General features: G+C 37.7%; 1 protein-coding gene across 5 annotated transcripts in view; it reads left to right on the top strand.

Moving 5' to 3' along the window:
- Positions 1-16,420, top strand: part of ADAMTS12 (ADAM metallopeptidase with thrombospondin type 1 motif 12) — a 175,755-nt gene that overhangs the window by 127,300 nt on the left and 32,035 nt on the right. For all 5 annotated transcript variants that reach the window (XM_085212861.1, XM_010725311.4, XM_019610350.3 and 2 more), the window contains 3 exons: positions 3,218-3,338; positions 9,414-9,658; positions 10,559-10,700. In XM_085212861.1, the coding sequence (XP_085068987.1) occupies positions 3,218-3,338; positions 9,414-9,658; positions 10,559-10,700 (508 nt within the window). The remainder of the gene's footprint in view (positions 1-3,217; positions 3,339-9,413; positions 9,659-10,558; positions 10,701-16,420) is intronic.

Genomic DNA, 16,420 nt, shown 5'->3' with positions numbered 1-16,420 from the left:
TCTTAGCACGTATTTATCTCTGTAACATTCTGTACTTCTCATAAATGTTGTACTTAATGCTGAGATATATCTATGAAATACACATCACTAACAGAGAGAATAAACTTTCCCTCTTTTTTAAAATGGCCTTTTGTGAATCAAGAGAGAACATCTTGGCACAGCCCTGTTTTTCATAGCAGGCATCAAAGGTGCTGATAAAGTGCTGTTATTAAAGTGACAGATGAGTGTTTTTTGAAATTTCTGTAAAAATGTGAGTGATAATATTACTATATAAAGTGGCATCATTAACTTGAGGCCTTTCCTTGGAGCTCCTGTAGCTGCTCATTAAATCACTGGTGCACAGAGTAAAAGCTCAGGTGTTTCTTCCTCTGAAATTGACAGGAAAAAATAGTAGAATGTGAAGAAGGTTTTGTACCTAGATTAACAGATAGGCTTTACTGTCAAAAGCTTATGGAAGATTACAAGAGCTGATGGACTGAAGGTAAAAGGGGATCAGATTCAAAAGAGGGGATACCCAGATCTTCATACATCAAGGGGATATTAGAGAAGTTGGCAGGTTTTGCACCTGAAAGTTTATTTTGACAAAAATCAGCAAAGTAAAACTTTCATCTACTGCCATATCCCTTATGGCTGTTCATCTAAATCATAGGGAATCTGCTATTATAGGCTTCCAGATGTCTCAGACACTGCTGACGACCACTAAGTGTTAGACACAACCAGGCTCCACTTGTGTTCTGCAAGTTTAGCTTGATGTCACGGTAGCATAAAGCACTGTGGAAACAAATGAGCAAAACTGCAAAGAAATAAAACCCTTACTAGTAATGAATTTAGGATCTGTGAAGCGTGAATACTATACTAAGTATGAAGTGGTAACACACGAGTGGATAGCAGCCCCTCAATCTCTTGTGCAAGTGGCAGTATCCATACACATCAGCCAGACTGTCAGAAAGGACAAGTTGTCAGGTAAATGGTTCTCTTCTCTCAGAGTGCCAACCAGCTATGTCCTTTAGGGTGGGGATGTGCCCAAGAGTTGACCAAAATTGCATCTTTTCTCTCTAAGCTAAATAGGATTTTATTTATTTAATACATGCTTAATAAATCAAGAAATTTAACATCTAATGGATTTAAACTATGCACTAATTCTTGTCAAAATTTTAAAGTAATTTCAAATTGAAACTAGAATATGGAAAGAATGAAGCAGAGAATGGGGAGTGACATAAGTGTTGATGCACTTCAGTGTGGTCTTGAAAACAACTCTCTTCCCCCTCAAAATCTACCCTGAATTTTTGAGAAAAGTTTTTTTTATTTTTTAAATGATTACCTGGATGTAATTTTCAAGGTGGAGGGAGGCAGACAAAATTATTTATTGAAGTATTCTTCAAATCAAGAAAAAAAATATATCAGTAAATAATGTTTATTATATATGACTGAAAAGTTCAGTTCCAGGAGAACCAGGTCAAATGTTGTAGCATGCTCCTTAGGTGACAAATAGATGAAGGTGGAGCACTGCCAAATGTGCTCTGTCTGCATGAGAATACATTACAGGTGAATCCATGCTGATACCCACAGCAAGCATGGAACAATGCAGTTGGAGATTCATTTAGTTGGGAAGCTGCAGCCAGCTCCTCAGTAATGATGGTAGGCTCTGGTATAAAGTGCTGTTAATATACTTCAGAAGTCATTGATATTCATTTGTGATAAAAGTAGCTGAAATGCAGATGTGATTTAAAGATATTTATGATATCAAAGAGCTCGAGTGCTGTTACGCATACACCTTTTTCTGAAAAGCAGTGCAAAAAAGTGCAAAGCTTAACAGTACTTAACAATCTAGCTTTTATTTTGCGCTGTATACTTTTTAAAGTTTCCAAAGTTGGCTGCTTAAAATCATCTTGAATGAATTTACTTTAGGATTCTTCTCCTGCTGTACTTTTGTAGTACTGTATTAGCACAAAGCCTGTCAGAAAGTTTCAGGCTTGATTTTCCTTCAACAGCTGAGCTCTGTTTAAGGAAGGAGAGAAGCTTCAGGGAACACTGAATCATTACATTTACCTGCAGGTTAATTCAGGATGATTAAAGGTTTCTCTGGTTTATATATGGACAGAAACCAAACTCTTCAGTTTAACCCATATTGCACTCTGATTTCTCATCTAGAACATATGCTGCTTTGATTCTGATAAATGGATATAAAACTTAAGAAATTTCAGATTATTTTTATAGCACATTTTTATATTAAAACACTTCAACTTAAAAATCTGCCTAGTTTTTAAAGAGAGACAAAAAAAAAAACTTGCTCAGAACTAAAAGATGATTTTCCTCAAGTGTAATAGACTACTGCATGAAATTTAAGTTTTGGCAAGGAAGTTTTTCCTAACTCAACTCAAAATGATTATTTTTTTTCTCACTTTCTCCCCATAAAAAAATGAACGGAAAATCATTCTTTGTCAGAGCTTTTGGTCTGTCCTGTGCTGGCAAGCTGAAGAAGAAAACGCTGTAAAACTTGACGCCTACTGAAAAGTTTTACTTTTCAGGAGATTTGTCTACAGTAGTAGTTCTTCACTAGGACTGCTACAAAACATGACACAGTGATCAGAAAGTGGTCTGTCATTTTTTGAGTTGCCTTGTGGCTTTGTCTTGGTACAGTTGTCTGAGTTCAGCATGTTCAGTAAAGTGAATCTTTGGCAAGTAATCCTAGCCCCATGTGCCATTATTAATACAGATTCAAAGCATCTGTTCCTGTGCATAGCTTCTGTTCTACATCTGTTGAAGAAACATTGTGAAATATTTGTTATTCTGTGGGTAAAATACTGGGGTTTCTCTGAGGCAGTGGTGAGAATCCCTGTCTTTCATTTCTGTTACTACATTTTATTTCTGGGAATCCATGGTTGTGTCATGATATAAGAGAGCAGACATGAACGCTAGATGTTTTGGATAGTCCAAAGAGTTGAGATCATTTCAGTGGGACATTTCCAGTTCAGATATGTGTCTAGTCACTACTATATGTTTCATGGCCTAGTAGTGTTTGTGGGATTTTTGTTCTTTTTGACTTCATATATATACATTGGAGTTTCACTTTAATGATCTTTACTACTAGTTTATGTTATAAAATATTCGTATATATTTTTAATATTGTATATAATATATATGCTGAAGCTTCATTGTGAAGATGTATTTATTCTGAAACTCTTTTTTTTTTTTTTTTTTTTTTTCCCTCCCTTAGGCTGTTGGCTGTGATTATGAGATAAATTCCAATGCCACTGAAGACCAGTGTGGAGTTTGCTTGGGAGATGGCTCTGCCTGTCATACAGTAAAAATGACATTTAATCAAAGTGAAGGATTTGGTAAATTGGGTTCTTTACTTAAACTCTTCTATTGATGAAGTTTTTATCCACATAAAAAGGCTTAAGAAATGCTTTTCATTTGAACTGAATGACCAGTCTGTATAGGAAATACCAAAAGGATGTTTCACAAGTAATCTTGTGTGTGCCTGAAAAGATTGGTGAACTGTTTTTTAAGTTCACTTTATCTGATAAAAATGATGTCAGAAACTAACAGGTCCTGTGCAATTTACATTGATATTGACAAAAACTCAAAAAGAAAGTGTAATTAATGCCCTTGGAAAATATTAACTGCATCTCTAGATGAAGTAAAGCACTCATGAAACACTGGACCACGTATTTCAGAGAGTCCTAAATTCGATAGCATTGGCTTTAGTGACCATGTACAGCTTCTTCCTTGTGAAGAATTTTGCACATCTGTTTGCTGTAGAAGTTTCTGCAGTAGTCCTCTGGGCTGGAAAAGTGGAAAAAAAAGTGCAATGCTACAAAGGTTTGCATCAGAACTTCAAGGTCTGAGCCCTTCTTCACCAATGGCAGTGAGACATGCAGTCCTTAAGTTGCCTTGTGTGGGATGAATTGGTGCCAAAAAGTCTGAAATTGAAGAGGAAATTGACAGAGTCTGAAATTGAAGAGTGGGAACTAAAACTAATAAAATATTATTTGTGCAAATAATTTACAATTTACAATTTTGGGGAAAAGCACTTTCAATATTTTTTTTTTCTCACTGTGCTGTTAGATATGCTCCTTCCATACCCCTCCAAATCTGAATCCCACCAATAAAACTTGAAGATGACTGCAACCATGCAGATTGTATGTGTGTGTATTGAATGTTAAGTAAATTATTTCATCATTTTAGATAAAGTAAAAAAAAAAAAAATTGATTGCTTCTGTAGATTCTTTCCTTCTACTTGTTCCATTCTACTTTCCCTTCTACTTCTATTGCAGAAAATAAGAAAATGTGTCAGGAAAGGCAGAGGTTGGCAGGCTCTTCAGCTTTTAAGGCAATGTATGGCCCTTACTGATGCTCACAACATCTGGCTTATTCTTAACTCTGATTTACAAGTATTATGACATTCTGTCTTACAGAAAAGATTAATAGCTGTGTGTCTACTGAACAGTTTATGCAAATACAGTGATTTCAGGGTCATAAATTCATTGCAGGTAATGAAACTGGACCAAAGCTCAGGATATGTACTGCTATCAACTGAGAAGGAAAAATTGAGGTTTTTTTGAAAGTTCAGTGGCACAGGGAAGTATAAAGCAAGGCTAAATATTCTAATCTCCAAACACAGCTGCAGGAGAGACAGTTTTATCAGCATAAGGGGTTCCATTAGATTTTTGTGATGAAAAACAAATCAGAATTCTGATTTTGCACAAATGGTCTCAGCTGTTGATAGTTGCCAGTATTCAGTCCACATTGTTTTCAGGAGATTCATTAGCAAGTCAGTTAAGCTGCCCCAGCTGCACTCTTAGAGTAGAAAGCTTGAAGTGTAAGCAGGATCTGGGCTGGGGCACTCACAAGTTTTTCTGTGATTGATCATAGAATCATAGAATGGCCTGTGTTGAAAAGGTTGAGTTTCAACCCCCTGCTATGTGCAGGGTCACCAACCACCAGACCAGACTGTCCAGAGCCACATCCAGCCTGGCCTTGAATGCCTCCAGGGATGGGGCATCCACAACCTCCTTGGGCAACCTGTTCCAGTGTGTCACCAACCTCTGCATGAAAAACTTCCTCCTAATATCTAACCTAAACCTTCCCTGTTTCAGTTTAAAATCATTCCCCCTTCCTCTATCACTATCCACCCTTGTAAACAGCCGTTCTTCCTCCTGTTTATATGTTCCCTTTAAGTACTGGAAGGCCACAATGAGGTCTCCCCGGAGCCTTCTCTTCTCCAAGCTAAACAACCCCAGTTCCCTCAACTTTCCTTCACAGGAGAGGTGAAGGAGAGGAGGCCCATCTTAGTGGCCCTCCTCTGGACTCGTTCCAAGAGCTCCATGTCCTTCCTGCACTGGGGGCCCCGGCCTGGACGCAGTACTGTGGGGCCTCACAAGAGCCGAGTAGAGGGGGACAATCACCTCCCTCTCCCTGCTGGCCATCCCTTTTTTAATGCAGCCCTGAACACAGATGGCTTTCCAGGCTGCAAGCACACACTGCTGGCTCATGTCCAGCTTCTCATCTACCAGGACCCCCAAGTCCTTCTCCACAGGGCTGCTCTCAAGGAGATCTTCCCCCAGTTTGTATAAATAGTTGGGATTGCTCCAACCCAAGTGCAGCACCCTGCACTTGGCCTTATTGAACATCAGAGTATTTTAAAGAGAGGTAAATATGGATAATATACCATACGAGGAGCGACTGAAGGAACTAGGGCCGTTTAGTCCGGGGAAGAGGATGCTGAGGGGAGACCTTACTGCTCTCTTCAAATACCTGAAAGGTGCTTACAGCAAGAGTGGGGTTTTCATTGGTGACAGGACGAGGGGAAATGACCTCAAGTTGCGCCAGGGGAGGTTTAGGTTGAATATCAGGAAAAACTTCTTTACAGAAAGGGTTGTTAAGCACTGGAATAGGCTCCAGAGGGAAGGTGCTGAGTCACCATCCTTGAATGTGTTTAAAACCATTTGGATGTGGTGCTCAGAGACAGAGACCTGATTTAGCAGAGGGCAGTTTTAGGGTACTATGGTTAGGTTGCAATTAGACTTCATGATCTTTAAGGTCTTTTCCAACCTGAGCAATTCTATGATACTATGATTCTAAATCTCTGTTGTTACTCACATTGGCTGCAGAGGAATATTACTATGCACAGAACATTTACCATGCATGCAGATAATGGAAAGAGAATAAATGCTGCTTCTTGATGGGAAAAGTGTTAGGGTAGTAGAAAGGCTGAGTTGCAAATAATGGGTTTATGACTGTGGCAGGCAGAATGAGGATTAAATAGACTAACAAAAAGGAAGTTTTGCAGTTCAAACAAAGGAATCTTTTGAAAAGGGAAAGGAGTGGCTAGGGACAGGGTGGTGGTCAGAAGGATAGAGATTTGTTCTGCCTTCTCTCTTCATTGTGTGTAGGGGAAAATAATTTTCAATTTTTCATTAGGAACCTTTAAATCTTAAAAATCAAAAAAAGAGGGATTGTGCAACAGGGATGAAGAGAAATCTGATTCCGCCAGGCAGAAGGCAGAGCTAGGCCCTATGAAGGACTGAATTTTCCTGAACTGACAAGCAAATGAGGAAATGTGACTGCATTCACTTTAACCCACAGGTTTATTTTGGTTCTGACACCCTGTAAACAACCTGATTGGAACTGATTCAACACTTTGCACAGTCCCTTGCTGCCCAAGTGCACACAGAGGCCTGATACACGCTTGAGATGCAGATAGGAATCTGAGAGATTGGAAGTTCTCCTGCATCCTCACTTCAGAGATTGTCTTTAGGCTTTAATTTTTTCCCCATTACCATTACACACTGCAGTGCTCCTTCTATTCCATGGAAAGGCTGCATGCAACTGTACTTTGATCTGCAAACCTGATTTGCCACAGGAAGCCTGTGCTGTTCCATGTATATTTTTGTGATAGTACCTAAGAGCTTGGCTTAGAGGAAAATCGTGCTTCAGGAACTTTCATTTTAAAGTAAGAAACTCACATATATGACAAGCTGGAGAGCAGGATGGAGCTGGTATGAGAAATAGGACGATTGTGATCTGATCTGCAGTATTGTGCTAAGTACTTTGGTGAAATTTCTTCTGACTTACAACAAAGGGAAAAGAGAAACAAGCTATTCAGCCCCAGTAGCGATATGAATTTATTCATATACTCTTCCCGTGATTAGGAAGATATAGATTTAACTTTTGTTAAAAATTGAAAGATTAATAGCGCCTGAGAGCTGCCACTGCACAGGCATATGACAGCACCGACAACATGAATGCAGCAGATTTTAATGAATGCAGTATGTAGGTTAGCCAGCTGACATTTCGACTGTTATTGAATCTCACATCTCTAGATAATCTTGACAGGTGGAATCATATATCCAGGAATAATTATATAAACACCACCTACACCATTTTTAAACGAACAAAAAAAATGTATATGGTGCTGCCTGATAAAATTGAAAGCTTAGTCCTGATTACCATTGCTTTTAAAAGCAGATAAAATTCACTGGGAATTAAACTGACGTTCTGGGAATCCAAGAGATAATTTAGGGAGGGTTAACACCTATCAGACAGCTGAAATATATTTAAAATCAGGTCTATATGCAAGTGTAAGTGATTCAGACAGAAATAATTATGCAAAAACTTGACAGGGTACAGACTTTTTAAAGTTAACAACAGAAAGAAAATTACATATAATGTTTTTATATTTTATATTTTGAACAAATGTTATTCAAATTACATCTGGAAAAAAACCTGCTGGAAAAAGGACACCGAGGTTGCCAAGCCAAGCTCTCAGAAAATTAAACAATAAAATTTTTGCATGCATAAAATTTAATTTGGCCCACGTGAGCATGTCTTCTAATCAAGTCTTTAGCCGTACAGTCACACACTGCTTATAACACATCTCGATTTCACTAAATAAATACAACATTTGGGAAAGTCATTAGACCTTAGTTTCTTACAATGCTCTGGTTTCCTATAACAATCTAGTTGTTTAGTAATCTTCCAAATTTTGTTATACCCTTCACGTGTGAAAGACTGAAACATTTCAGTTTCCATAGCTAATCTCAGAAATACGCAAAAGGTGTCATCCAGAAAACAATATCTGTTTAACATTATGTTTCTTTTAATTACAAAGAGATTGAAGTAGACAGATGCTTTTTTTATTTGGTTGTGGATTTTTGTTTTTTGGTTTTCTTTATGGTTGTAGGTTGTTGGGTTTTTTTGGGGGGGAGAGGGAAAGGGGAGGTGGTGGAGAAATGAGGGACATGGATGGGTGGATATTTTAATTTATTTGAATTTTTTTTTTAGTGGCTTTATGTTTTGTTTTATTTTCCCATGGGCAACATATGTCAGTAGTGCCTGTACTTGTTACCGTGCGAAAGAGCTACCAGCTGTAACTTAACTGAAGTTGTCCAGCACTTTAAGTGTACCACTGATTCTGAAGTTTAGTATGGCTTATGCCTGTGTAATCAAAGCTGATCAGTTTACTTCACAAGACAGGTGACGAGGATGTGATTCTCAGAATTTAATTTGTGACAACAGCTGGGTGTGATGAGGAACTACATACCTACACTGCAAACAAACTTCTGCAGTTTACATTCCAAGGGTATCTGCTTGTAGAGCTTGTCATCGTTCCAATTTGTAAAACTCAGCCAGGAGCAACATCAAGAAAGCTATTTGAGTTTGTGTTCAAATTTGTATGTGAATTTTCTGTTTTACGTTTTTCTTTTAATAGCAATTGTAGTTCTCTCTAGAGTGAGAATCACTGAGCCTCACTCCTCCTGTGCACAAACAAAACTCTCCAGCAGGTGTTCTGACTTCATTCTTTACACACCAACTGAGGACCCCTTCTTACTGATGATTTTGCACATGAATGGCTTTCATGTTTTATATAGCTAGTTTGTCTGAGGGAAACAGTCCTGGAGAACTTGAATCACTTCAAACTTAAGGATTATGAAATCATTTATATCCACTGACGACAGATGAAAATGTTCATTACAAATTAAAAAACCTTTACTACAACAGGTTCTTAAAAAAGACTCCCTAGTCTTTTTCCAGATTACTCATGGTTACAGTGTGCCGGAGCCCTCGGGCACGGTTGCAGAGATGCAGATCATGTGGCACAGCTCAGAAAAGCATTCACATCCATATCCTTTCTAAATGCCGCTATAATTGCTGAAACATAGTGCATATTCTCTAACTAATATTGGAAAATCTGGGTTGGAAAGTCCCACCATTAATTAAATGAAAAGAATATATAAATATGTAAATGAAAAGCTCCATGGGAGCACTTACATATATATATATATATACATATATAAATATATATGTGTATTTTTTTCCCAAGTGAATCTAGTGTTTTAAAACATCTTAAATAAACTGTGGTGACATTTTTCTTGTTTACCTCCATGTATTTGTTTTTTCTCTCTTAGGATATGTTGATATTGGGTTAATTCCAAAAGGTGCAAGGGGTATCAGAGTCACAGAAGTTGCAGAAGCAGGCAATTTCCTTGCAGTGCGAAGTAAAGATCCAGAAAAATATTACCTGAATGGAGGTTTTATCATCCAGTGGAATGGTGAATACAAAGTAGCAGGAACAATATTTCAGTATGACAGGACAGGTGATCTAGAAAATCTGACAGCTCCGGGACCCACCAATGAATCAATATGGATTCAAGTAAGTAGAAGATCTCTAACAGAGCCCATTGGGTTTGGATAGTAGCTGAATGTGTGAAGACTTTGAAACTGAGGCTGGAAAAGTATGTATATTTTTATATAGACTGCTCTACTAGCATCCTATCTTTAAAAAATCATTTGAGCTATTTTGGAAAGCAGTATGTTGCTTGAGAAAGCAGTTCATTCTACCTGAAAATATGTATGTCTTGTGTCATAGTTTGATTATGGCCATGGGAGAGGATCCATGTAGTGGGTATTCAGTTGTCACCGTCAGAAATCAAATCCAATGAAACCATTTAGGAGGAAGAGGAGAAGTTCATTGCCTCAGTAGTTTATTCCCTGAAGATTCTCTTACCCCCATCCTATCAGCCAAATGGTGATACTCATGTGTGATTCTACTTACTTGGAATTTTCCTTCTTAATCTGGAAATGGTGAAAAATAATAATAAGGTAGTATCTCAATAAAATCTCTAGTTTTCTGACCTACTGGATATTTTTTAACAGTTGTTATATATGGGTAGGATAATTACCATTTATAATGGTAAGGCAGTAAGTAATGGTAAGGTATACAGGCAGTAGCTTTTAATCAGAGCCTTGAATGGACTTTGCATTATCTTATGGTCAATAGGATACCAGTTTTGTTGGCCCACTTACACATGAGCTTTCAAAACTGCATGACAAACGGTTGTGTCTTAAAAAGAAGTCCGCCACTGTCAGCAAACAAATGAAAGGTTTGCCAGTCTGTATTTCGGAATGGGTAGTAGGCTCCAAAATAGGTTGCTTTTAAACCTGCTGGTTTTGGTGTTTTGTTTTGTTTTGTTTTGCTGTCATACTTCAAAAGCTTTGGGCTAGAAGGTTATAATAATGATAAATAATTAAATGAGCTGTACTGTTTTTCCAGCTACTTTTTCAAGAGACTAATCCTGGAATCAAGTATGAATATACTGTTCGTAAAGAAGAAAATCACGAGAATGAGATTGGAGAGCCAGAGTATTTTTGGCAATATGGAGAGTGGACAGCCTGCACTGTTACCTGTGGAAGAGGTAATTCCATATTTCCTTTTTCTACTATTGTCTTTGTTACTTTCCTTGAAATGACCTAGACCATTTCTGTCATTTCTGTTTCTTTAAGAGGTAAGGTTCTTACATGCATTTGGCTAGAGAACTTATATGTAAGAATTTATTTTAGCTTTAAAATAAGATAACAAACCTATTTAAGATGAGAAAATATTTGTAGTACCTGCCCTGAAATGCTCAGTGTCTATGAGCATTTCAGTACCTGCCCTGAAATTCTCAGTGTCCATGAGCCAAACTGGAAAATCTAGATTTCTTTTTCCTTGCACTTTCAGAATTACCTGTAATAATCCTACTTCCCAGAGGTACTGATTTGTAACCTACTCTTGTTTCTTTGTGTGGGTGTTCTAAACTCAGATATGTTAAATACAAAAACTAGCCTTCATTTCTGTCCAAAAAGCAAAAAATACTTTCATGCATTTTGCAGTATATATTTCAATCGATCTTGAAACTTGTATATCTTTGCCACTCTCAATACAATGGAACAATTCCATTTGTATTGTAGTTCTGTGTGGTGCATTAAGCTGGACAATTGTGTAGAGGGACAACTATGAAATGCTAACAACAGGTCTAGAAGATTGCCTTTGGTAAGAGAAAATGCTAGCAGGAAAACTTTCTTTAAGGTATAGGACAGTACATTAAACTACAACAGTACACTGTTGATGTTATAGCCGTTGGATAACTGATGTGAAATGGGTCTTTTATCTTTCTAATGCCTGGGTTTTGCTTGGAGTATGTGATCATTGTTGGTTTCTTTTTCTTTTTCTTGAAAGTAAAGACAAATTTCTTAACAAATCCAGTTGCTGATATGACAACAATAGTGGTTATACTAGTAACGGTTTTTAAATCCTTCCTGTCATGAAGTGTCATGAAGGACACTGAAAGAATGTATTTTTCAAGGATTTGGAAAAAAGAGCATTGAATAGCTTTAGTTCTAGAAGATTAACAGATTACTCCATCCCCAAAAACTTTCCTATATTAATATGTTTATGTGTGTATAAATATGTATTGATGTTTGCTTTTAAGTGCAAATTTTTATGTATATATGTGGGGTTTTGTTTTGTTTTTGAGAAAAGAGCTTCTCACCACAGAACACCATGGGCTTTCTTGTTAGCAAAATAAATCTTTTTCTTTAGCTACTTAAAACAAATGCTTTGCTCAATGGCATGCTGCATGTTTTAGTTCTTCTATGTACTTGTGGTTGATGTTTAATGTAACAATTGTCATGATAACAAAAAGAGGGAGGAAAAGTGAAATTAGACTGATTATTATCTTTTTATTCAACATCTGCTTCACTTTTCCCAGAAGTGTTTCCTACTAAGTAAATTATAATCCTGTGTACTACCTTCTGGCTAAAGAATTGTGTGATTTGGCTTTGATTTCTAACTACAGCATGATTATTTAAACAGAAGACTGCAGGATATGGGGTTTTTTTTCAGTTTTTATTTAATAAGTAGCTTCCCCCTTTACCATCTTTGGCTTCTTAATAAATACTTCTTAAGCTTGTGGGCCTGTTCTTGGCATAGGTAGAAATGAAACATTTCATGTAGCACTGTGAACTTCTTCATATGACTCTGCAGGGATACTGTGAGGTACATCACAGTATGAAAGCATGGAAACCTACTCCGTTCTCCATATTCATTCAAGGACAAGATAAAAGGAATAAATAAATCTTTTTTTCTCTTTCCCTCTAGATACATACACTTCTAAAAATCACAAAACAGACTTGAAGGAAGGTGTAATCTGCTAGTAAGTGATGAAGTCAGGGTATTGTCACTTACTTACTCCCTACCCAATGAAAAAGGGAAAGCCTACCATAGAGCTTAAATTCATTGCTTGAACAAGGGAAAATATACAGAATCACAACATTTGGAAGTGACCTCAAGAGATTGAGGCCAATCCCCCTGCTAAAGCTGGTACACACAGTAGGTTGCACAGGTAGACATCCAGCCAGGTCTTTAGTATCTCCATAGAAAGAGACTCCACAGCCTCTCTGGGCAGCCTGTTCCAGTGCTCCATCACCCTTATTGTAAATAAGTTCTTCATCATGTTAGTATGGAACTTCCTATGTACAAGTTTTAGGCCATTAATCCTTGTCCTACCACTGTGCACCATCAAGAAAAGAGCCTGGCCTTATCCATTTGCCTCCCATCTCTCTTTAGATATTTATAAACATCTATCAGATGCTCTGTCCATCTTCTTTTCCTGAGGCTGAACAGATCCAGGTTACTCAGCCTGTCTTCATATGGCAGATGCTCCAGATCCTCAACCATCTTTATGGCCTCCCACTGGACTTTTTCTATGAGATCCTTGTCTTTTTTGAGCTAGGGAGACAGAGTTCTGAGATTACAGTCTGTTTGCATTTCTCTGCAGGTACCCTATGCTTAATTTGACTGTGCTCTTGGGTGCCTGAATGTGAACCAGTCGTGCTGTTGGTAGGGACTCTGAGCTAGCTGTCGCCCTACTAGGCTCCACAAGAGTTTGAGCTCTGCTTATGTCGATGTAACCCTGCACATTAACAACAAAACCTGGAGCTCAGCTGCACAGCCACAGAAGAAAGAGTATTTGGAAAATGTTAATGGTCCATCTGCAAAGAAGTTTGTAAACTCTGAAGTCTTGCCTCATTTAGCAAGGAATGGGCATGGTAGTAAATGTTTATGTAGAACCAGTAATTCTCACGGTTGCACATTACTGTATTTGTTCCTCTTGAGCTCAGCTCGAAACCAAGAGGCAAAATAAAGACAGGACTTAATGTTCCCAGTGTTGCTGCATTAATCAGCGTATTTCCCTAACTTCTGCAGAACTTCCCCCTAGGTTTAAATAATGAGATTGATTTTATCTGAATGTACAGGCTGTTTAGAACCAGCACTTAGTGCCATTGGCAGTAACAAACCTGCTGTGCCAAATCTCAGGCATTAAAATATTTTCTTAAGGCTTCTAACGTAAAGTGTGTTGAAGTAGGTAAGAAGATAATCTTCTGTTATCAGTACAGCGCATGACAACTCTACTGAAGACAAACCTTCAAGGGGGGTCAAGATTAAAAAAAATAAGTTGCATTTGTTTAGATTAAATGTGATAATGAAATAACCTTGAAGTACTTTTTCATTCATCATTTGGTAAATAATGAGCTAGTTGCTTTTCAGGTTTGAAGGGGAGGCCAAGAAAGCTGAATTACTGAAAACTGACTGACATAGCCAGTGAGAGAAATTGATTCTTACCTAGAGATTTTTCTTCTCCTGGCAAACCTGGACCTGCGTAAAGATTCATTGTAGGCCTCACATTAAGATTGGTCAATACGACAGTGATAAATCCAAGAGCTCTTCGGCCTTTTGTAGCCACAGAGATCAGGACAATGAAATCACGCTTTCCATAGCCAAAAGAAGAAAACAAAATTAGGGAGTAGCAAATGGGACAACATACAGAGGAGCAGGCTGGTCCAGGAAAGCCTCTTCTATCTAGAAGAAAAAAACCACAGTTTTACCTCCTACTCTAAGGGAAATTTCCAATGATGCATAATGTATTCATAGAATTAAGCTTTGCCTTCACAGAATAACCTCAGGTCAACTCCTTACAGGCATTTTCCTATATTCCTCACCTTAAGGTTGTGCCACATATATTTCTGTGCCCTGGCTTATGTCCTTCTCCAACTCCACTGGCGCTGTGATAAAGAAGAAGTACATGTGCTTATGTTTTCCATCATCTCCTTCACATGCTTATATGTCTTGTAGCCTCAAAGAGCGAGTTCATCTGGCTTGTGAACAATATAGTCATTTAGCAGAGAATAATGTTGTCTGAAAAATGGATGTTTTCTGTAGCAAAGATAGCTAATACTGTTTGCAGGGGAAAGGAGAATGCATGACAATACCTATATATGTAGTGTAGAAAATAGTCCAGTAATTTCATTTCATGACAAACTCTTATGGCCATCATTTACAGTAAAAATCATGAGCTTTGCTCAGTCGTTGCTGCAGATTCTTTTGCTTTATATAGAATTGCCTTGCTGTAGGGATCTGTTCATTACAGAAGGCATCCTGCAGACTGTTGCACAATCAAACTTGAGTTGCACACAGCAACCCTCTGACCAAGTGGGCTGTCCCTCCAGAGACTGCTGTCTAGCCAGATAGCATATAAAGCCTTTAAGCTTCTTTTATAGGACAATTAATTTAAATGCCTCACTAAGTATTTTTCTAGAATGACTACCCATTGTTGTTTCTTAAAATAATGGTCAATTAGAGACTATAAGCAAAATCCCCTTGTCCTGTTTGAAATGGAATGATGTTTTGTAGGACTAGTTTTGAGTGGCGCAGAATGTAACGAGAAGCAAAAAATACAGCACAGCTGCAACTGAGGGAGAATATTAGGCAACTTCAAAATCTACTCCTTCATAGATAACGCCAGTGATTGGCAAAGTTTCAAAGCTTTTCAGAAAGACTTAATTGTGAGATTTTTTTAGGGGTTAATTGCTTTGTGCTCTCTAAATCCTTCACAACTGCTATCAGGTCTATTTTGAAAAATTACCTCCAGGTGTTCCTGAACTGAAATGTACTACTAAACTTGCAGCACTGAGATTGAGAAAACAACAGTCACAGTGTTTTACTTCAAGATCATGGGTCTAAGTTTTATAATGCCAAGAATGCGAAGGCGGTTTTATTGTATTGTGTACGTGATCTGTGCTTGCATGGGATGTAGTTTGTTCATTCAAGTACCAAAGTGAAGTCCATGCAGACTATTTGATTTGTCGCACAACAGTGAAAATTCCATTCCATTCCGTGTTCACACAAATGCCTCTTACTATGCTTTTTTGTATGCATACTTTGTCCATATGCTTCTGGAATGCAGGACCTTCAGTTTCGTCATTCACAGTTTTAAACATGCCTGAACATAAAACTGGACTTTCACAGAATGGGTTGGGTTGAAAGGAACCTCAAAGATCATCCAGTTCCAACTTCCTTGTCATAGCTGTTCTTTTAACAAGTGTCTACTCTTTTTTAAAATCCCTTCAAGCCCAACTGTTTTTTCAGTGGGTACCATTTTTACCTGGGGGAAATTTCTACCTCCCATCTAAGAAGTTCAGTATTAGGGTTGAAGCCTAGGAGAGGTGGAAGTGCTTTCTGAGTTGAGGGAGTGAAATTAAGACATGTGTAAATATTTGGTAGAGCAGAGTCGAAAGTAAGGCAACTAGTTTTCTGTGCCAGTTTTCGTCCTTGTTGTTATTGTAATTTCCATGGAAATAAATAGACGTCATTATTTTCAAGGGGACCCATGTATCTTTACAGTTACAGCTTTCTAGTTCAACTTGCTGAAGATTAAAAAAAAAGTTAAGAAAAATCAACTACCTACCGATATCTATTGTATTCCATCTAATCATAAAAATGGTAATAATGTTTTTAGAGTGACATAGAAAATCAAAGATGATGAGAACATTCAATAGAATAATGAGGTTTAGGAAGCATAAAATGTCTGTTTAGGCAAATGTAAGCTAGTTTTATGTACCATTCGCAGTCCAACTTTCTTTTTCTATCTCATTTCCTAGACCAGCTGAAAACCTTGGAAAAATGTAATAAAACTACACACAATGTTCCTTTCTTTCCACAGCTTTATTGACCACTGTATTTTTAAGATGACTTCTAAGAAAATGTGTGTGCATCTGTACAAGCATATAGAATTCTTTTCAACTTTGTAACTGAATG

This window comes from Meleagris gallopavo, chromosome Z (assembly GCF_905368555.1).
Source record: "Meleagris gallopavo chromosome Z, MGAL_WU_HG_1.1, whole genome shotgun sequence".
Classification (NCBI taxonomy): Eukaryota; Metazoa; Chordata; class Aves; order Galliformes; family Phasianidae; genus Meleagris; species Meleagris gallopavo.
This window is presented reverse-complemented; position numbering and strand designations above follow the sequence as displayed.